At 42.7% G+C, this 22,400-nt stretch overlaps 1 protein-coding gene across 5 annotated transcripts in view; it reads left to right on the top strand.

Annotated features, from left to right (window-relative positions):
* The window catches only part of RFX4 (regulatory factor X4), a 152,239-nt gene that overhangs the window by 56,222 nt on the left and 73,617 nt on the right, over nt 1-22,400 (top strand). For 4 of the 5 annotated variants that reach the window (XM_032493410.1, XM_032493409.1, XM_006193713.3 and 1 more), the window contains exon 4: nt 10,705-10,828. In XM_032493410.1, the coding sequence (XP_032349301.1) occupies nt 10,763-10,828 (66 nt within the window). In that variant the 5' untranslated portion in view covers nt 10,705-10,762. Of the gene's footprint in view, nt 1-8,850; nt 10,121-10,704; nt 10,829-22,400 lie in introns of those variants that run through there. The other variant, XM_032493412.1, reaches the window with a different exon arrangement.

Raw genomic sequence — 22,400 nt, 5'->3', positions numbered from 1 at the left:
GGAACCTAATCAAATTTGAAAATTTGTTAGTCATTATTATTATCAAAATGCATCAAGTCGTTCAAATATCAAATTGTCCTCCAATTCCCTTTACATTATATTTTTAAGATAGAGTTTTAGTCATTAACTAATTTTACTGATTTACTGAGCACCTACTGTTTGCTAGGCCCTATTTTAGGCTCCGAGAGTACAGTGGTGGATAAGATAGACTAAGAATAGAGGCTGACGAGAGAAAAAATTGGGTGATAACTTTTAAAGTTGTTATATTAATGATAAATAAATAAACATGTAATACATTAGATAGTGGTAAGTGCTGTGCAGAGAATTAGGATTGGCTGATATCTCAGAGGCTATTTTAGGTTGAATGGTGAGGGGAAGCTTCCCTGAGGAGGTGACATTTAAGTGGACATTTGTGTGGCAAGAAGTCCTTAGGACGCCATGAGAGTGTTAAAATCAGGGAGACATTCTAGGCTGGGGAGCAGCGCAGTCGGGCTCTCCCAGAGGCAGACTATGAGCTGAGGTGTGCATGCAGGTGGTTTGTTAGGTAGGGCACCCAGCATTGACAGCATGAGGGTAGGAATGCAGAGAGGGTATCGGGCTGTGATAGCAGAGGCTTCAGCAGTCCCACAGGGAGTTCTGAAACCAATGTGGCCCTTCAGAGGACAAGTCCAGGCAATAGATCCAGGTCTTTTTCCCCCAGCCTTGCTCATCACGGATGTAGGATGCCCCCAGGGAGGGGGCGTATCTTTGGGCAAGGCAGTTGCCTTCACGTTCTCCTGATGACAGCTCCCCAGGGAGGATTCAGCCTAGCAATCAACCTCTCAGCGGTGGGAAAGGACGCCTCAGTCCTGAAAGGTAACCTGGGCACACCACAGCATCCACTACTCTCCCCAGGATGGAAGTAGGCTGAGCTTGCTCACAGACTTGCAGAAGGCCACCCGTGTGGTTGGAGCATAACCAACAAGGGGGAGAGTGATACAGATGAGGTGGGAGAAGGAGGTGGGGGAGAGGGTCTGTAAACAGCAGGAAAGAAAAAATGAGATATTTCTCTAAGATTAGGAGCAGAGACATGCTTAAAACCATGGTGGAGGACAAGTGACCTCCTATATCAAGTTCCACATGTGTAAATTTTTTTAGACTAAGTTTCAGTATAAAAACTTTGTCTCAGAAGGAACTGGATGCACCCTCCATTTCACAAGGGAAAATGACATTCCCTTTTTGCTCTGGCTGCCAGGAAATTCAGAGCTAAATCTGATGTTTATATACTTTTTAATCTCCTTGTCTAATTTTCTTCATTTTGTTAGCTTTTTAGAAAAAGGCAAGACACAAATAAATCCAGCAAATACATATTTTTATTTTATTTACACAAAATACAAACAAAAACATTATAGATAAGGTTAAAGTCCATTCTTCATGTAGTTTCTTGCCTCCTCCTCCAGAGCAGCACTGTTACCAGTGAGAAATATGTGAATATGTGTGTTTGTGCATGCATGCATATGTATGTATATATACACATATGTATGTATTTACTGTCCCTTGCCTGTGCACTTACATGCATATGCACTGATAGAAGTTTCTGAACTGTGATTTTTTATTTTGTGTTTTCTCCTTTTTAAAAGAATACAAACATATAACTAAAAATATTGTTCTACAACCTGCCACACTGTCCTGATCCACAGCTTGCTTGCTTCCTCAGTCGAATGTCCTAAAGCAATACCCATATTAGTCTACAAAGAACAACCTCATTTTAACTGCTACACAGTGTTTCATGTAAGACAGCAACAGAATTCATTTCATCATTGCCCTTCTTTTTGATGGATGTTGAGATTGTGTCCAATTCTCATCTTTGCCATTACAAATAGAGACCCATAGAACGTCTCCATATGTTGCATCACACATCTGCTGAATTGTTTCTTCTGTGTGGGTATCAGGCAGTGGAAGTGGTGGGCATACAGAAAGTGTTAATGGGACTGCAAAATTGCCCACTCTAATGGCCTTTCCATTTTGCATCCTCACCCAGAGTGCAAAATGCTTTTTCTGAAAAATAGGAACCTAGCTCCACAACACGGCATTTCATTCTCCATGGCATCTACATCCTTCATGTTGTCCCCTCTCCAGTGGTAGCGTATAGCCCCTCAGGACAGTGGGGCGGGCAGGCCCAGGAAAGTACACTGGCCTCACTGCCAAGGTGGTAGCTGCCAGCCTGATAGTGCCCAAGTTTCCTGGGACACTTGGCTTGTTTCTGGAATTGGGTTAGGAGCTATTTGCCTCTCTAACTTCCCCCGCCTTGCTGTGAGCCCCCTCCCCATCGCCCTAGAGACCATCCCCGCTCTAAGAACAAATAATACAGCAGCCAAGCAGCTGAAAATAAGCAGGCCCATGTGATCTGGAGGCAGCTCCCAGCAGAAAACAGGCAAATATTGTCAAATGCCTTCTGCCAAACACTTTCCGGTATCCTCGGTCATGAGGTTAGTAAAGCCCAACCCGCTGGGGATGGTGAGCCCTGCTGGAATCCTGGCTGCACAATAACATCTATTCACACAGAGGATTTCGGCATGGAAAGCAGCCTGTTCCACCATCCTGGCCTGCTTGCTGCCAGCACATGTCCTGCTCCCCAGCCCCGCCCTCTCACACCTCCCCTGTTGCGGGTGCGGTCAGGGTGGAGACACTCCCCTGTCTGCACTTTGCGGGGGGTGGGGTGAGGGTGGTGGTGAGGCCCTTCCCCAAAGGAAGGGGACTGAAGACTTCTGTCACGTTCATGGGAGGCATTTTCCTTTCTTTTGAAGAATTAAAGATGGGACTTAGGTGATTGATGAGCTTTTAATATTTCAAATCAATATGAAACAAAATTAATTTACTGTTTCTCTTTAAAATGTTCTTGGAGTCCAGAGGTAGAATATTGGGCTGGGTACTGTTCCGAAGAAGTACATTGGAGTTTTAGACCAGGCTACAGCTGCTAGACCAAACTCATTGGTTGTAACCAGTGCTTGATGTTTTGCACCCATTTCTGATTTACTTCTTTATTTAGTGGTGACATAACCGTATTTTCTTTTGTAATACAAGTTAGTCCACCTCATTCCAGAAAGGGAGGCAAAACATTTTTAGTTTTCAATGTAACCAGAAGCGATTAATAATGCCAGTAGGTGTGACTGTATCCTGCGAGAAGCCCTCAGGTAGAGATATGAAGGAAAATAAATTAAGCAGAACAACATGTGGGTGTAACTGTCTCAGAGAATGAGATGCTATGTTGTAGAGCTAGGTTCTTATTTTTAAAAAGGAATTTTGTACTGTGAGTGAAGGTATAAAATGATAAAGCCATTTAAGTGGGCAATTTTGCAATCCCATTAGTGTTTTAATATGTGCATCCACTTCTGAATATTGACATGGAGAAACACTCCCCCAGGTGTGCAGGGGGCACATATGAAGATGTTCTTTCAGCCCTGTTTGTAACGGTGAAGGGGAGATGAGTAGAGACAGGGAATAGATGGAAAGGGAAGATTGAGGGGGTGGTTTACAGTAGAACATGGTGGCAAAATCCCCTCCACCAGCACTCTGGCTGCCAACCCATAGCCTAGGCCCCAACAGATAGATTAGCAACAGCATGGAACTTGTGGCACTGTGTTATTACACTGCCTAGTTTTTGTCACACACGAAGAAAGGGACTTGATTAACCAAAAAACGAGCAGAGGGATTCCAGAACCTGGCTAATTCCAGGCCTTTCTGGAATACTAATTTGGTAGCTTGTAGATGAAGCACAGAATTTGGACTAGATTATTGCAGATTCTGGTCCAATTTAGTCATTACAATGGCAGAGATAAATCTCTGATTCAGGCTATTGATGAGCACTGACCAAAGCTACAGGTTGAGCCAACACTAAGAAAACCTTCAACCAAGGGGATGCAGGGCTAGCCTCGGCCCTGGGAGAAACACCAGGGACCCCCTGAACTCAGGTTTGTCTGCCAAGCAGCAAATCATGGACTTAATTGTTGTTTCATAAAATAGATTGGGGTTTTTTGGTTTGTTTTGGCATTTTTTAGAATCTGCCTCAGGCCTGACCAGAGCCCACATTAGCCAATGCCACCACTTTGCATTTATTTATCACCTAGTAGTGTTCTTTCCTTGGTTCCCATCTTCCTTCCTTGTTGGCTTCTTAAAGGCAATGGTGGGGATCACGTCTTCTTGTTCATGGCTGTATTCTGCAGTACCTGGTGCATAGTAGGTGCTCAGTAGATAAATGCTGAGTCACTGACCACATGGATGTCAGACCGAAGCACAGAGTGAGAGCTTTAGAAGCACCGTCCCTCAGTTCATACTCCAAGTCAGGCTTTTCCTAGCTGAGTGATTTGAGGCAAGTCACTTAGCCTCTCCGACCCTCCATTTCTTCCTCCATGTGATGGGGATAATGTTACCCATCTTGTGGGAGAAGTGATAGCAAATATGAACAACTCTGGTATAGAGTAGGCACTTGAAAATGTAAATCTAATTTGTTAATATAAACAAGCTTTTCCTTTAACTTACCTAGGTCTTAAGATTCTTTTTTTTTTTTTTAAGGGCTTTTTGATTTGTGCAAAAACCTGCTTTCCTTCCTTCCCACCCTCTCTCCTTCCTCCTTCCTTCCGCAGTGTTATTGTTTTGTGAGCACAGTGCTAGGAACTATACTAACATAAATAGGAATTTGATTTGGTCCCTGCCTCCAAAGAACCTTCAGTCTAAGATGTAGTGTTACCTGAATATTCCACAATAATAATATAGAGTAGTACCAATAGTTACCCCTTCTACTGAGTGATCTGCATATGGCTGAGGGCTGTGCATGGATTCTTGTTTAACCCTCACAACAACCTTGGGAGCTGGGTATTGGGTATCGTTTCTTCATTTAACTGATGAAGGGAGCGAGAGTGAGAGTTCAAGGAACATATCTGAGACCGTAGTGCTTCTAAGTGATGGAGGCAGGATTCACCCTCAGTGATCCCTGACTGTAAAACTGGTGCTTTCTCTCAGGGAAGCCTGTTAGAGCTATAAAAAGATACAAAGAGCTATAGAAGTCTCCAGGAAGCAGTGAGAGCTTTAGGAGCAGGCATTGTATCCACTCAATCAAGGTGTTCTCCTCTACAGACATAACTCAGCACTCTACATGTTATCAGCTGAATGAATGAATTTGGCAAGGAGGAAATTATTAAGAAGTGATTAGCAGATGGGACTGGGTGGGAATTAAATGTAGCCTCATGGAAGAGAAATACGAGCTGAGCCTTGAAGGCTGAGACCCAGCAGAAGGCCATGGAACATGTGTAGGGTGGAATGTGGCAAGATGTTTTTGAGGAACAGCAAATAGTCCAGTTGGCTGGAGAGACATGTATGTGTAGGGGTGTGAGGCCAGAGAAGCCTGGAGAAGTAGAAGTAGTCAGGGGTCAGAGAGAGGAGGCCTTGGATGCCAAGGTAAGGAGTTTGGACTTCTGTGGAGAGGCAGAGGGGAGCCACTGAAGGGTTTAGACTACTGTCTGCCTCTGATTGCTTGGCTAGTTTTATTTTTTCTTTCCATGTATTTTACAGTCACAGATCTCTTGGACAAGCTCAGTAATAAATTATGTCTAGCAAAGTAAAAAAAAGAAGAAGAAGAAGAACCCTATTTTTTCTTTTGGTAAGACAGAAGAAAAAAGTTCCTATTCCAGACATGTCTGCAGAGACTCAAGAAATGCATGCTGAACTGAAAACCCATGTGAACATATAAGAAAACATATGTTTAAAATTAGAGCAGAGGGAGAAATTATGTTGTGTGCTGAGACATTCGCTCTACATTGTAAAGTGCTGATACGAAGCTTCCACCACGTGCCCTTGGATGCTGCATCCTGAAACCTTGTGAGGAGGTCTTTTTAAAAATGCATACTGCAGATAATAACTCATTGTTGGCTAGTAGGCTGAGGTCATTATCTCTCCATAATAGGATAGGCTCAATTCAAATATGATCAAGTTGTTAAATAGAAGATCAGAAAATGGAAGAAGTGGGGAATGTTTTTGTGATCATTAAAAAAAAAATCCAGATATAATAGAGTATTGTTCACCATGTCAGACTAATGATGTCCTGTAAAAGTGAGGTGGAAAGGGGGAAATTTCATCAGATATGAAGAGAAATAATTAACTGCCTTTCTTTCTGCCATGCCTTGGTCAGGAAAGTCAGCATTCCAATTAGCGACTTCAGTACACATATGGACCCTCTAGAGTTTGTAAGGGGGTTTAGGGAAAGGTGTCATGGTGCTGTTCCTGTAGAAACTCATCAAGCATCAAAGTTGCCATTAATGCCAATTACATTTCTTCATTCATAGAGCTTATTAAAATGCTTCATAGTCATAAGCCACCTAGATACCTTGAGGCAAAGAAGCTTCATAAGAGAAACAAAGCGTGGGTAGGAATGTAGCTGTTTAGCAGGCAATGGCCTCTGGCAGGTATCTGCTTAATTAGCTCAGCCTGTGTGCACTGTGACTAATGCCCATAGGATTCAAATAGTTTGCTGTAGCTATGGGTTCATTTAATGGGAGGTACTTTAACCTTGATCTCATATTTAATCCTGATTTCTTGACCAGATTTAGTGAGCATACAAGTCACACAAACACCAAATAGAAACTGAGGCACTGGGGACTTAAGTAAAGTAACTAATGAGAGGAAGAGCCAGGAACTTAGCTGGGAGCCCGTGCTCTTTAACACACTTGGAAGCGTTGTTCCCCCCATAACTCAGCGTCCTCGGCATTTCTTAATCATGGAGAATGGAGCACCCTTTCATCCATTCAGCCCAGGTAGGAGCTTTAGAGATTCCTTGGTTGCTCCTACCCTCCTCACAGCCAACAGCATGACACCTACACCCTAAATGTTATCTCTGTCCCCACAGCCACTCCTTCAGTTCATGCTCCTTCACTTCCTTCCTGGACTATTGAAATACCTCCAAACTGATGTCATTTTTTCATTCATTCATTCGACAAATACTACCCGGTCAGCCACTGTGTGCCACGCTTCACTAGTCCACCTTGTCCACCCACCATAGTGGTGCCAGGGTGACCTTTCCAGAGAATAAATTTGATTATGACACTACCATCTTTAAACTTAACTGGCTCTCTATAATTTTAAAGGATCATATGCTTTTTATAAGATGAATTCTGAATGGTTTGAAATGCATGTTTGTTGAATGTGTCCATGGATTTTTCTGGCCAAAATTAATTTTAGGAAATCATTAGCAAAGATAAGCAAAAAGCAATACTTTACCCCTTTGTGTAGCTGGTTATGCACAAAGTTCTAACTGCCCAGATTATTATTGTGTATGCATTAGGCTGGAAAGTGTCCCACACACAGTAGCCTAAAGAATTGAAGTCAAACTTTATAATGAAAATGCTCAATGGAACTCTCAGTAGCCTAAGATGAAACCTATGAGACTTGGTGGTGGTTGTTTTTTTTTTTTTTTAATGTTCTTTTATACTCAGTCCATTGCTGGCAAATACAATATATTAAACTTAAAATTAATACTAGTTACTGTTGTTGATGATTACATTATTATTATTCCTACAGCATCCCAGAAACACTCTTCCTGCCTCTGAGTATTTTTCAGTCCTCTCCAAGTACTACACCATTGCCTTCTGAAAATAACACTTTCATAGTAACTCTTCAACTCTGGAGGTTGCTAAATTCTTATGCCAAGTCGGATTCTTTTGTGTGGCACTTAAGGATTCTCCATGCCCTTCCATGGTTCTTTCCTTTTAGATTCTCCGTTACAAGCCATGGCAGAATACCACAGTGGTTCAGAGTGAGACAAACTTTCCATTTATCAGCTGCATGACTATGGACAAGTGAGCTTCACTCTCTGAGCCTCAGTTGCCTCATGTAAAACATGAGTACAGTACCTCCCTCGTATGGTTATTGTGAGGGTGAAATGAGATAATGGATACCCAGTGTCAGGCACCTAGTAAGAGCTCAGCAGGTGCTAACTGCTGCTGTTGTTACAAAATTCCAGTCCCAGTTTATCATGAAACCTTTATCATCTGCACTATAATCTGTTTTCTCACCTTCGACTGCACTTGTAGTCAGGAGTTTGTAGTACTTAAATATTCTTATTTCTGTGCACTATTCTCTCCAAATAGAATGCAAAGTAAACTAGGGCATAGATCATGTCATATGTCAACACAAGAGTCTGCAGGAGCCTGACAAGAAACAGAAAATAGATTGGGTGTTAAAAAAAAAAAATAGGGAGGAGTGAGGACTCTGGCCAACCTGAGGGCACATGTAACTCTGGCCAATTGTTGTCATGCGGGAATATGGGCCCAGGGTTGCCAGATCTCAGTCTTTTCAAAAGAAGCCAGAAATCCAGATTCTTATGTGAAATGTCCTGAGTTTTAAAAGTTGGGCCAACACTGTTCAGGCCAAACAAAGAATGTTTGTGAGACCCCATTTTGTGAAAGCTGCATTATTCAGATGGCCCCTGTGAGTTTGTACATAATCTGGTTATTTGGACCTTTGAACTCACTTTTATAGAAAAAAACAATATTTTGAATGGCATTTAGGGGTACAGGCTAAACTAGAAGGCTGATTCCCTTTCATACCAGCCCTGAAGCTTAGGATAGTCCTAAGTAAACTAATCTCTGTGTGAAACCATTTTCCCACGGAAACAAATTTAAAGTCCCAATTTATAATGTTGGGGACACATATGCTAGAATGTAAACCCTTTCAGAACTGGGCCTTTGTTTTGTTCACTGTTGTTTCCTTAAAGTCTGTAACACTACCTGGCACTCAATAAGTATTTTTTGAATTGAAGATTACCTGTGTCTTTATTCATCTGTCCACCATTAATCTGTTCTCTGAGTGCACATCTTGGGCCATCTTGCGCACCATGGTGTCCCCAGCACCTAGTGAGTGATAAGAGATCAATAGATATTTGTTGAATGAATATATGACTGAAACAATCTGTCCATCAAATACTGAGCACCTGCCGGGTGCCAAGGAATATGTGGGACTTGAAAAATGCAGAAGTGAATCAGACACCACCCCAGCCTCAAGGAATTAGGTTGCCTAGAAGAGATTGCATAAACTGTTTCCTGGAACACTTCTAAAAATTGTCAGGAGTTACTCAGTGTTCCCCTTCCCAGAAGTTGGGGGTGGCGGGGGTGGATGAGACGACCTGGGACCATTCAGCACAGGCTTCTTCATTTATCCAAGCGTCCCTCGGGTTGTTTGGTCATTGGCGTCATCTGTGGGGTTGGGATATGAAATTATTGAACTGATTTTCTTTCAACCACGTGTTGCAATGAGCCGAATGAGCACTGCCCTTTCAAGTGGGCACCTCAGGAGGCCGCGTCCTCATTCCACTTCAGTTACGACAGCGCTGGACCACTTCTTTGGCAAGTGCCCTCAGAGACAGTTAGAAGCCACTTGAGGACATTTATTTCATTGCTTTAGCATCATGCCTTATTTTTGACCCCCTAGAAAAATGGATGGGAGGAAAATGTTATTCTAGTCATTTTCTCCCTCAAACTTGGTTCTAAATGACTTGGGGTTATTTCCTAAAAAACAGTTCAGAATCAAAGGAGATATATTTTCTGTTTTGAACAGAAATACTTTTGAGTTTATTGAAAAGTGTGTGCTCCACACTGGGCCAAATGGCATTAGGGCCCAAAGAGAAGCCCCCAAACTGTCATGTGCCCAGCGGTTTTGTTGGAAGAGATATTTAACCTTCCAAAGCATCTGTGACAAAGCAGGCCTATTCTTTTGGATACCTACATTCTGGTGTTGGGGTTAAAGAGGAGGAAAAACACTGTATCTAGTTTACTTTTATGTCCCTAGTATCTAACACAAATTCTGGACATGTTAGTGCCCAAAAAAGTTTTAGGGAGAGGCAGAGTGGGTGATGATGAGGTCCAGCACCTACTGAGGGCTCATCATGTGCCAGGCCCCATGCTGGTGTGTGTCACACGTTACAGCTGATCATCATAACAACCTTGATGGACAGTTAGTCAATACCTCCAAAAGGAAACAGGCCTGAGGTTAAGTAACCTTCCTGAGGCCACCAAGCCAGCAAGTGACGAGGCTGGGATTTGAACCCAGGTAGAAAGTACCTACCCTGAACCCCTAACGTGTACTCATTAAGAAGGTAATGGGTATAGAATCATATAATCCTAGTATAGCAGAGAAAGTAAGCCTAAGAAAAGAAGCAGTTCAGCTCTCTGCTGTGGTCCTAAAACCTCCCCCAGTCAGTGGGTTAGTGGCTGTCTAGCTGTCCAGCCTCTCCTGGAGCATTTGTTTTCCTACACTGTCTCACTCTGCTTCTCTTGTTAGCCAGAAAGCTCCAAGATTTTGACACCTACTAGAAATGGCTACATGGGTGGGTGACTTGCCCAAGGGGGGACACCTACAAGATCCTATATCATTTTTTGGAGTTTGGTATAACCTGATTCACCCAGAATGTGGTCAGACCAATGACGAGCTTGAAGTAGAGGGACTGGAACTTGGACTGGAAAAGTGACCTATGTTATACCCAAAGGGGCTGTGTGTCAAAAACTGCTAACTTACTAACTCCATGCCTGACCTGGGGCAGCTGGCTTTGTCTTCCTGGGCTTCGGTTTCCCCATCTGTAGGAGAAGAGTTATTTCTCAGGTCTGCCCCGCTCTGGAGGAGGACTAGAAAGAACAGATCCTTCTTGCTTGGGGTTTGCTCAATGGGCTTTTATTTCCCCAGGCTGGAGGAGAACTATGAGATTGCAGAAGGGGTCTGCATCCCTCGCAGCGCCCTCTACATGCATTACCTGGATTTCTGCGAGAAGAATGACACCCAGCCTGTCAATGCTGCCAGCTTTGGAAAGGTGAGTCCAGCCTCACCAGGCCTATTCCTTTTCTGACCTCCTTCTAAGTAATTTATGCACAGTTCTTGATCATGGTTTAAAAAATTTAATTGCTTTCTTTAGGTTACCAAAATAAATACTTTGGTTACTTTGCTGTTAAAGTTTCAAATAATTGTTAACAAAGTAATACCAAACCAAATACCAAGACAGAGTAATGCCAAAGTATTAAACATTTCAAACAATTCAGATGTGTTGTAAAATAAAAATGAATGTCTCCCTTGAATTCCTTTGGTACTTAATTTGCATATAGTAACTTCTTTTCTCTGAGAGACAAGTACTGAACTCACAAGTGTGTTGTATGCATATCAGTGAGCCTGGAACAGGCAAACTGCTTGGCTTGGAGAAACTGGGAAATGGCCTTGTATCATTAGCTTGGAGGTCTGGGAATCCTCAGCTGGGAGTGGTACTGTTTGTAATGTCACTTCAGGCCTGACTGTTCTCTCTCCACATATGATAAAAATACATTCCACACTTGGGGCTATCTCTACAAAACATCATTATCACTGATCGCTCATATTCAACAGGCCAAGGAAGGCTGTTGGAGACCCATCTTGTGTTTATTTGATAGGTAATAATCTAGATTTTTTTACATCCCGAAAATACCCAACTTAATTTGAGTCAATACATCAAAACTCTTTCTTCTTTTGTTAGCTTCTTTTTCCTATGTACAATTTCCACTGCATCTGCTAACAAAAAATAGGCAGGCTTGTCCGGCAGCACTATTCCTTACTGGTTTTCTGAGTGCAAGCATAACAAGGACTGAAATGGCAGGAAGAGGTCAGAGTTTAAGTTTCATAAATTGCCTTTTCAGATCCCCACCAGATAAATCATCAGCAAGAATAAAACAAAGAGCGATGTTAGGCCCGAGCCAACCACTCCAGAGAGTCTGAAACTGAGTGGCTGAGAATTGGCTCTACTCAATAAATGGGAAGATACTCTGTGGTGATTTAGGGCAGCAAACATGTTTGTGTGATGCGTTAACGCTATTTCTCCAAAGTGAAAATAATTTTTTAAAAGGTCAGTGGAAAAAAACACCTTTGCCATTTTGTTCATTCATTTCTTCAGTCCAGCAGTGTTGGCTGAGATGGCCTGTGCGGCAGGCAGTGTGTGGGGCAGAGGAGACTCAGAGGGAACCCGGCATGGGTCCTGTTGTGGAGGGGCTCCCAGGCTAGGGAGGGGGACTCTGAGCCCCTTGGCAGTGGGAGAACGAAGAGCACAGCAGGAGTGAGTCCCTGTCCTGTGTCTGTGGTCCTGGAACATTCTCTTTGTATCCACATGCTTCCTCACAGAGGCCACAGTCTAGATAAGGCCTCTCAGTTGGAGGGACAGGTTGGGTGAAACAAAAGACCAAGAACCCTAACTCTCTTGGACTTGTTACTTAACCTCTCTGAGCCTTAGCCCTCACAGCTGTGAGATGGGAATTAACCCCTGCCTTCTTCATGGGGATGTTGCAAGATTCATGTAAGAGGATGTCAGGTACTGTTCACTCATTCATCTGATAGCTCAGATATTCAATCACACCTACCATGTGCCATTACAACTGTTGATATGAATTCTCCATGAGATGTTTGTGCACAGATACAAAGAGACATTTGTTAGCTTATATTCTGAAACAAAAATAAAAAACATCATTTCTCAAAACTCCAATTTACCTGAATAAGGACCTTCTATTCTCTTTTTCTATCAAATACCTTGAGAGATAGTGTTGTCAGTTCAGGGTTTCCTTGACCTCATGATCTAGGTAAAATCAATTTAACTTTGCCCCTCCTCCCAGCACCTCAGTTCTCTTCCCATTTCAAGTCTCAAGTCTGTACCCAAGATGTCAGCAAGCCCCAGGGTGTTTGAATCCACCTTTACTTGGGACTCTTCCTTCTCATATACCACTCTCTCTATACCTGTGCTGTTCAGTACGGTAACCACTGGCCACATACAGCTGTTAAACAAAATTGAACAAAATTAAAATTCAGTTCCTCAGTCACACTAGCCATATTTCAAATGCTCAGTAACCGCATGTAACTAGAGGCTACCATATTGAACACTGCAGATAGAACATTTCCATAATCACAGAGAGTTCTGTTGGATAGTCCTGTTCTGTACCATCATGAGCCAGGGATGAAACTCACGGTCCTTTTTGCTTTGCACAAGACAGTCCACAGAAAGCATCTGTGATCCTATAAGACTGAAGTTTGTAATGGTGGTTTATATCCCAAACAATTGTCCCATGGAACCTCAAATGTTCCGTAGTTCTCCACCTGCCAGTTCCCCACAACTTGTCCCAGCCCTCTCTACTTTACCACCTCCTCTTTCCTCCTTTACCACCTCCTCCTGCTCCCCTCACTCCTCTCTCTCCTTCCTTCTTGGGACAACCTCCACCAAATTCCCTCTGTTCTCTAATCCTTGGTTCCTGTGAACATCTCTGCCCACAGGTCTCATTTACCCCAAAAGGCTTTTCGAAACACTTTTCTAAATAATAAGTTTCCTCTCTAAGAAGAATTACAGTGCCAGCTGCTTCCAAATAGTCATTAAAAAGAAAAAGCATTCAAACTCTGTCTTATCTTCAGCCCCAAAGCAAGGAAATACTCTAATGAAATTAAAAGCACAAATGCAAAAGCTCTCTGCAGCTGCCTTGCCATCAGTTTCAAATGCACTGGAAATCAGGGCTGTCCTTCCAGCCGCAGAGGACAGGAGGTGCCTGCCGAGGGTTTTCACACTGAGCTTGTTGAATTGAAATCCCAGACACATTTGCCCTTCCTGAGGGCTCCCAGCATGCTGCAGCTGCCATCTCCTTAAGAGAAAGGGACTAGTTGTTCTGTGAAACCTTGGAGTGTAATCGTGGACAGTCTTCCTTTGAGCAGATCCATCTGAACTTATGATTCTTCTCTGAACTTTTAACTCAGAACAGGCAAAGTTCACTATTGCGGCTTAGTTTTAGAGAAAAATTAGATTGGTGGTCGTCTTCCCACCCAGCTTACAAGTGGGCTGAGGTGAAACAGACATCAGTAGTGAGGCTCTCCTGCATGTTGCCTGACTGGGATCCTGTTCTTGACTAAGTGGATGGCAGCAGTTGCTTTGCTGCAAGTAAGATCTGAAATAGAAATCCTCTTTCCAACACTGTGGCCAAGCTCCAAAAGCACTGGCTTCCAGTAATGTTGTATTGACTTTGGGTCCCGGAATTAATTTAGGAATTGCAGAGAATGCTGAGGCTGCTAGCTGAACTGGTCTTGTGCCTGCTTTTGCTGTTGGCTAGAGTCATGAAAGGTCACCCAACTTGGAGTCACTTAACTTTTCTGAGCTCCCATTTCCTTACCTTCAGACGGGAATAGTCCCTCACCAGATTACTCTAGTGATAAAACGAGACACTGCTAATGAGAGCATTTTTTAAAAACTGTAAAGTCCTCCACCAATGGAAGAAATCACTATTATCTAAAATTGGCCCCACTCCATTCTGTCTCCTCTATTTCCTTACCATGCTTTTTTTTATAGCGCTCATCACTGTCTGAACTATTTTATATATATATATATATATAAAATATATACACATATGTGTATATATATATGATATTACTAACATATATGTGCAATTGCTTATATATTATAATCTTTATGTTACATATATATGTGTGAAATTTGCTTGTGTTTTGTCTGTCTCTTTCTGTAGAATGGAAGCCCAGTGAGGACTTTTTTGTTCACTGTGCATCCCTAGCCCCCAGAAGAGTGCCTGGCACATAACAGAGCCTCAAATATTTGAAGATTGAATGATTTATGTTATTGCTGTTTTCAAGGAACACTATGAATCATTTGACATATGGGAACTTGTTTAACCCATACAGTCACTGTATGAAATTGGCATTGTATCCATTTTCCATTAGCCCATTTTGCTGAGCAGGGATGCACTTGTTGAGGTACCAATGGAAACTGGTTGTATTCTCATTTACTTTGAAGAGCTGCCTTCAAAGCCCTCTGTCTGTCCTTCCTGCTCTGCCTTCTGAGGACGTGGCAGGTCAATCCCATAGCATCTGACTGTGGTCAGCCATCACATCAGTCTTGGTTGGATAATTAAAACTCATTCTCAGCTATGAAAAAAGCTCAGTTCTGTACAATTTAAAAGTTCCATCTCACATGGAAGTCAGAGCCTCCCTTCCCTGTGCCCTAGAATTTGCTCTGTAAAAGGGGAATGGGTATTCCTTCTCTCTTCTTGACTCTTGCAGTGTCAGGGGAGGGGGGGCAGTGGGGAGGGGGCTAGAAGCAAGGCAACAGGAGTCATTTTGACCAGCTAGTGCTCTTTGAAAGCTCCTCCCAGCTATCACTTCCCTCTACCAGGGGAAGGGGTCCAGTGATGGGTTTTGGGGGAGCCCCTGTGGATCTCTGTCCACACTGTCAAAAGGGCTGTGCTCTCCAGCTGACCCCCCCCCCACTAACCACTGCTCTTGCTCCCCACCGAGGATTCACCCTGTGGCCCTGTTCTTATGTTGGACGGTTTTACCAGCTTTCTGCATACCTAGTGCGACACTATGTCTTAGAGACGCCCAGTGAGCCCCTACAAGGTAACAGGTATGAAGCAGGTTGAACTCAGTGATGTATAATCAGAAAATGGCTTTGCTCTGTTCTGATCATTCCTTCAACTATGTTTTGGCCAGACTTCCTTCCCTGACCTCTGATGGTTTCATGGCAGGTATAATAGCTCTTTGGTTGTTGATTATAGAAACAGACCCTTTTCAGTAATTTAGATCCTCTTTTTGATGTTAAAGTCAAGTCCAGTCCAGTGCTCCATTTGAAACCTGCAGTCTCTCTTCCACTTGCGTATTCCTCTACTCCACTGGTAAGTCCGACCACACGTGGCCTAGGGACCTACAGTGGGGGAGGGGAGAACGGTCTGACTGTCTACTCTTCTCTGACCTTTCCTTCCTGCGGCTGGTGCCTCCAGCCTTGTCAGAGTGAGACAAAATCCTTCTAGAATGATAACCCTAGTTCTCCAGCAAAAGTAGTGAAATAAATGTTTAGAGAACAACAGAGCTGTAAATGGAAACAAGCACAAGCTAATAGGGATCAGAATTGGCCTGCATTTGACATCAAACTCAGCTAAATTACCCAAGCTTATTAAAGACGATTCTTTTTAACAGATGTTAGAAGTGTCTAGTTATGTTTAATTATGAATGCAGCATTCACAGATTTTTCATAAAATTAGTAAAAATATCAAGCACTTACATAGGGCTTTCTATGTACCTGGCACTATTCTCAGCACTTTGCATATACCAACCATGTCTAATCCTCCATACAATTCTAGGATGTAGAAACTGTTATTATCCCCGTTTCATAGGTAGATAAACTGAGTCCCAGAGAAGTCAGGTAATTTGCCCAAGGTCAAACAACCAGTAAATAAATTTGTGATTCAGAATGTGAACCTGAGAAGTCTGGCTCCAAGTTCATGCACCTAACTATCTCATTTATATAGAGCAAGTTTTGGGGGGATAGAGTGAGTATATGTGGAGGCAGATTTTGTGTAAACAGTTGAACTTTTGACTTTGGTATAGTCATTAGCAGTCACCTGGCAATCTCCTAGATGATCAGATTTAGGAGTGAAGTCTCAGCCTCTCTTGTCTGTCAGGAGTCAAGTGTACTGGCCATTGCAATTGAGAAATGCCCTGTCAGATCTTCCCCATGTGGTATTCCAGGCACTGGGAACCTCCCTGCTGGTATTTCCAATGATGCTTCCTCCTCAACACTTGGGTTCACTCATTTATTAGGTATTCCTTTATCTCAGGATGTGGCAAATGGAGTTCTGGAGGGGAGGAGGCTGCAAAGGGACATATGAACTTAAGAAGCTGCAAAGCATGATGGCAGATGTGCCTCCTGAGCTGTGAACCCCCAGGATTAAGGGACACAGAGAAGGAAACTGCTGCCTTGGGGGTGGGGAGTGAAGAGCAGCTTGAGAACCAGGTCAGTCCTGCCATGCTCTGAGGTACCCAGTATTGCCTTCTCCCAGCCCGCAGCCTGGGTCTCAGATTTCTGAGCAAAGGGAACATCTCCAACTTGCAGGTGGATTGGTTTCCAAGCTTCTGTAACAGGCATTCCAGTGGCAGTTTAAAGGCAAAAGAATGTCTTCTTTCACAAACCTTTATTGAGGGTCCACCATGTGCAGGAGGCCAGAAGTTTCCAGTAATGCCAGGGATTTAGCCCTGAATTTGAGGATCTGTTGCCTGTACTGTCTGTATTCTCTATGTGACTCTCTATGGGACAGGTCCCATTTCCCTCTCTGAACCTCAGTCCCTCCATCTGTTAAATGGGGAAGTTAGTCTACAAACATATGAGGATCTTTACCATATTAGCTGGAAACACTTTTCAACAAGAAATCATAGTGACAGTAACACTGACTCTTTGCCAGGCACTGGCCCAAGCCCTCTGCACGCATTACCTCATATAATCCTCACATGGCCCTGTGAACTAGATGCATTTTTGTTCCCATTTAAAGATGAGACAGCTGACTCCAGGGCCACTGGAACCTTCCCTGTAAAGTAAATCCTGGGCAGAAATGAGAAGGTGTACCAGTTAGGAATTGTTCTGGGGCTATGGGTAAAAGATGTCCCACCCCATTCCCAAACAATGGCTTAAATAAATCAGTGGTTTTACTTTTCTTCACATAAAATACATCTAAAAGAAGATAGCCATGTGTTGGTATAGCAGGTCAGTAAGGACCTGGGCTCCTTCTCTCTCTGTGCCCTGCCATCCATAGCAGATGACTTCTAATTTCTAGGTCACCTCATGATCCAAAGTGGCTGCTGGACAGCAAAGCCTATATCCCAGGCAAGAAGTAGAAAAAAGGGTATAAGGAGAGAACGGTAAAAACTTTAGCTGAGTCAGCTCTCTTTAGTAGCTTTCCCAGAGCTCTGCCCAGTGATTTCCCTTTTGTCTCACTGGCTGCCCTTGGCTGTCAGAGAGGCAGGAAAATGTAGTCCATTGCTTCCTGGAATAAAAAATTAGAGTCTGGTTAGAAAGGGAATAGGGGTAGGCAACTAGCCATTTTATCTACACAAGGACTTTTCAGAAATCCATGTGTCCTTTTTTTTAAAAAAAAATGAGATATAATTCACATCTAACATTGTAGTACTTTTAGATGTACAACACGTTGATTTGATATATGTATATATTGCAAAATTATCAACACAGTAAATTTAGTTAACATCCATCACCACGCATAGTTACGCCTTTTTCTCTTGTGATGAGAACTTTTAAGATCTATTCTCCTGGCAACTTTCATATGATACAGTAATGTTGACGATAGTTACCGTGATGTACGTGACATCCCAGGACTTATTTATAACTGGAAGTTTGCACCTTTGACCGCCTTCACCTATTTCTCCCCCGTGTATCCCTTTATGTGACACAACTATAAAGTGGAACCTGAGAGAGTGTAGGGTATACTCTCAAATGTGGAGCGCATGGGAGGCAACATAGCTGGCCCGTCTACGCTAACATCAGCTCAGACTGGGGGGGTAACAAGGTTTATGATCAGCAGTTTGTTGAACTTGTCAGGAAGAGGCCAGTTCACTGGTAGGCATCTAGACAGCTATGACACAGTGTACTTTGAATACAATGGGAGGCCAGTTAGCTTTGCAAACATACTTTCCCTGAAGGTTTGCTGATGTCTCAAAATCCTCAATTTCTTTCATTTAAGTCTGTGAAAATGCAACTACAACAGAGCAGGATAATTCATTAATACTTATCAGTTACTAACACCTCAATATAAGTAAGTATAATCTATTAAGGGGACTTAGAGATCTGTTGGTGAGACCCTCTCATTTTCCAGACAAGGATATTAAAAGTCAAATGGATTGAGTGGGTTTCCCAATGTCATACATTTAGTGACAGAGCTGGATCTGAGGAGGTGGGAGGAGATCACTGGATGCCTGCTGCAGGGCAGGGACCCCAATAAGAGGTAGAGATACTGGAGAAAGGGAGTCTGGGGTTACAGATGTACTGGTATGAATTGAATTGATTTATGTACTGTCTTTTCCCCATGAAGACTTGAAATACTAGGCAGTTTGGGATGTGAGTGGCTTTCCTTGAATATATGGCTCCTTTCTCTCTCCTGTCCATGACTGAGCAATGCAAAAAGAAAACCAAACCAATATGTTCTGGGGACCTGTGCTTCCTTCAGCCACATTTACCTGGAACAGAGATGAAGCTAAAGATTCCTCTTGTTTTACATGACTGCCCTCTTCCTCAAGAAGTCCTTACAATCTGCCCTCGGGTCACTTGCACACCTGTGGAGGGGCACAGAGGAAGATAAAGTTAATCTTGAGGCATCATTAGGATTCTTCAGTGATGGACTTTGCTTCAATCTGTGAAGGAAGAAAATTAAGCACATGGACCATTTCCTCCTACTTTAAATTCTTGCATATGTTTTTCTTAACTTTTAGTATCTGCTGTGGCGTGTCCACATCAGAATGTCTGATTTCACACCAGATTCTGTATTTTGTTATTTCATGTGTCTTTACTGACATGCAGTGTAAAAGCTCAGAAATCAAATTGTTTGGCTTTGAATCCTGTCTCCACCATTTTCCAGATGTGTGAACTCAGGAGATTTCTTAATAACTCTGAGCCTCAGTTTCCTTCTCTGTAAAATGGAAAAATGATAGCAACCACCTAAGGATTGTTGAGATCATGACCATTAAAAGGTTATTTAGCATAGTGCCTGGTAAATATAAACACTCAATGCACTTTAGTGGTAATTACGGTTTCAGTTTACCATAGCAACATTTCATGACTTTAATACATCATGTTTTTAATAGATCATCACTAACATATCAATGTTTCAAACCTTCTAGCTGTTCTTCCTTCTGAACAATTTTGAGAACAATTGTTCTAAAAATTTCCTACATCGCACACATGCTGCCACCACCACCCTCACCCTTTCTTATTATCGTCTTGAGAATTATTCCATTTTTGACTTAACCTGTGTCTTACATAACTCACCTCATTCTAGCTAAATCGGTGTGTGATGACTGCCTTTTCTCATATTCACACACATGACACTTCATCCAGTCAGCCTAAGGACAGTACTGGGCTCACAGACAGATTTTTGGACTTCTTTGCTACTTACCAAGGGGCAATGGATTGTTACCTTTCTAGCCCGTGGATTTTTCTCGGAATCCTTCATTTGCCCATATGCATGATTTGAAATTCCTCTTCTGTCTCATTGTACTAGGTATAAATTTCTTTCAATTTTTTGAAATTTCCCTTGTGGAATTTGCTGTGGGACCTGCAGCATTCTACTCTCTTCAGCTTCCAGTGCCTGGTACCCAGTAGGTGCTACTCTCTGAAAAGTTGTTAAGTGGACAGAATTACATCAGCATAGTAACATTACTCTGGCAAACACCCATTTCAAGATGGTAGTGTTGAGATAGGGTGTTTAGGAATCCTTATTCATACTGCCATACTGATTATTTTTTCTTCTCTGAAAAGAAGGGAGGGTTTATTGTCAACAAAGAAAGTGAGTATCCCATTTTCAGAATTAAAGATGTGACAATTAGAATTCCTTTAGCTAACCTCTATCCCTAATCATTTCTCTCTCTCGTTCAAAAAATTGTTGTGTCTGTTTTTCAGTGAAAATGCAAAACTTCTACAATAATACATGGTTATAAAATAGCAACTTGTCATTGTACTAAATTTATAGTTTCTTGCTGTTCAAAAAGCCCTTTTCCTTTCCCATATCCAAATGACCTCTGACGTAAGACCCACAGCTCTTATTTTAAGACTGTTTTAAGCATCCTTGATTCTTTATACACATGCATCTGTCTCCTTCAAAGTGTGTGAGGATAGCCACTTATTCCATTACACTGGAACTTCTTTTGGATCTGTTCTTGGTGGCAAATCTTTGCCTTCTGAGGGTGGATTGAATTTTTAGAAACAATTAAAAGCCTTTTTTCAGAGCATCCCTTCTGACCGAGTTGGTGACCAAGCTGGATCAGGACCATATGTTTTGGGGTCAAAATCAAACAAAACCTGTCTGCAGAGTAATGAGACCAAATGGCTTTACTTCGCCGTTCTGAAGGTGTCTCTGAGGTGTCACCTACCAGAGGACGGTGAAGGTTTCATGCACAGTTAGTGGACACCTTTCTGGCTCCTGTGGGCGTCCGCTGAAGTGATGAATAGGAGACACAGTGGAACCACATTCCTGCTTCTGCTACTTGCTGGTGTCCGGGAATCTGAGCAGCCTGTATCACCATGGATCCCAGTTTCTCATCTGTGAAACACTCTCCTTCAGTGTGATTTTTAGGAGAAAATTTAATACCAAGAGTAAAACACTTCATCTAGTGCATGGTGCCCCAGTGATGCCCATTGAGTGTCAGTTCGTCTCCTCACTTTTTCTCTTTTTTTAATCTTAAAGTAAGCCTGTGGTTTGAATATGCCAATTTGGGAACATTTGCCCAAAACCACTCATGTTTCTTAAAAAACTACACCCACAAAATTATGGCAGGATAGCCTGTGGGATGAGTCTCCTTGCACCTGGAGCAATGTGTTGGATGGAGAGAAGAATGGACGGGGTGGGGAGGTGAATAACATGACCACTACCGAAAAAAGAATTCCAGCAGCTCCAAAGAGATTGGTTCTCCAGAGCTTCTCTGCTTCCCACCCCCAGCCCGTGGAGCCCCCAGCCCTGTCTGCCCAGGCTGAAAGAGCAGAGGGTGGGATTCACGAGTAATTAGAGGGAATTTGGAAGGCTGGGATGTTGCGGAATGTTAGATCAGTAGCTAGAACAGCATGTGGTGTTCTTTAGGCAGGCTTCATTGAATCCATACAAAAAAAAAAAAAAAAGAAAAGAAAAAAGAAAGAGGGGCTGCCTGCCGTCTGCTCATTTATCAAACAGCGAAGCTCAACTTTCACAGCTCCACAAAAGTGTTTGACTGTTTGCTGAGTCTTGCTCCAGAAATTAAAAGCTGAACAGCCTTAGCGGGGCTGAACCGACCCTGCGTTTTGAGACTCAGACTAAATTGTGCTGGGCTTTCAGATTCAGGGACCAGTTGATTATTTGGTGAAAGGAGAGGAGAATAATTTGTAATTTGTAGTCCATAAGAAACACTTAAAAAAAAAAAAAAAAAAAGCAAACTCCCTTCCCATAGGTTTTTGTTGTGGCTGGAAGGAGGAGGTGCTGTCGGCAACAGCTTTCTTTGCTCAGAGTGGGAAAAGTCTTGACCTCTGGTTGGGCAGAAAGCGATGTGGTGCAGCAGCGCCTCTACCCATCCCCCACCCCCAGCTTCTAACAGACTTCCTTTCCTCTCAGCTCTTTATTTGAAATGACCTTTCTCTCTATTTGGAGGAGGAGAGGATTTGGCCATCAAATATTTTTTGATAAAAAGTGTTTTCACAAACAGAACTGAATATTCTAACCACACAAATGCATTGCTTGGGAGACCATAATATACCACAAAAGTCTGAAAGCTGTGTGGAGTGAGAATCCTCTGACGACCCATCAGAGGATGGAAGTAGAGAGTACTCCTGCTGTCAGTGAGGAGAATGTGCTAGAAAAGGGGGC

This window comes from Camelus ferus, chromosome 12 (genome assembly GCF_009834535.1).
Source record: "Camelus ferus isolate YT-003-E chromosome 12, BCGSAC_Cfer_1.0, whole genome shotgun sequence".
Lineage (NCBI taxonomy): Eukaryota > Metazoa > Chordata > Mammalia > Artiodactyla > Camelidae > Camelus > Camelus ferus.
This window is presented reverse-complemented; position numbering and strand designations above follow the sequence as displayed.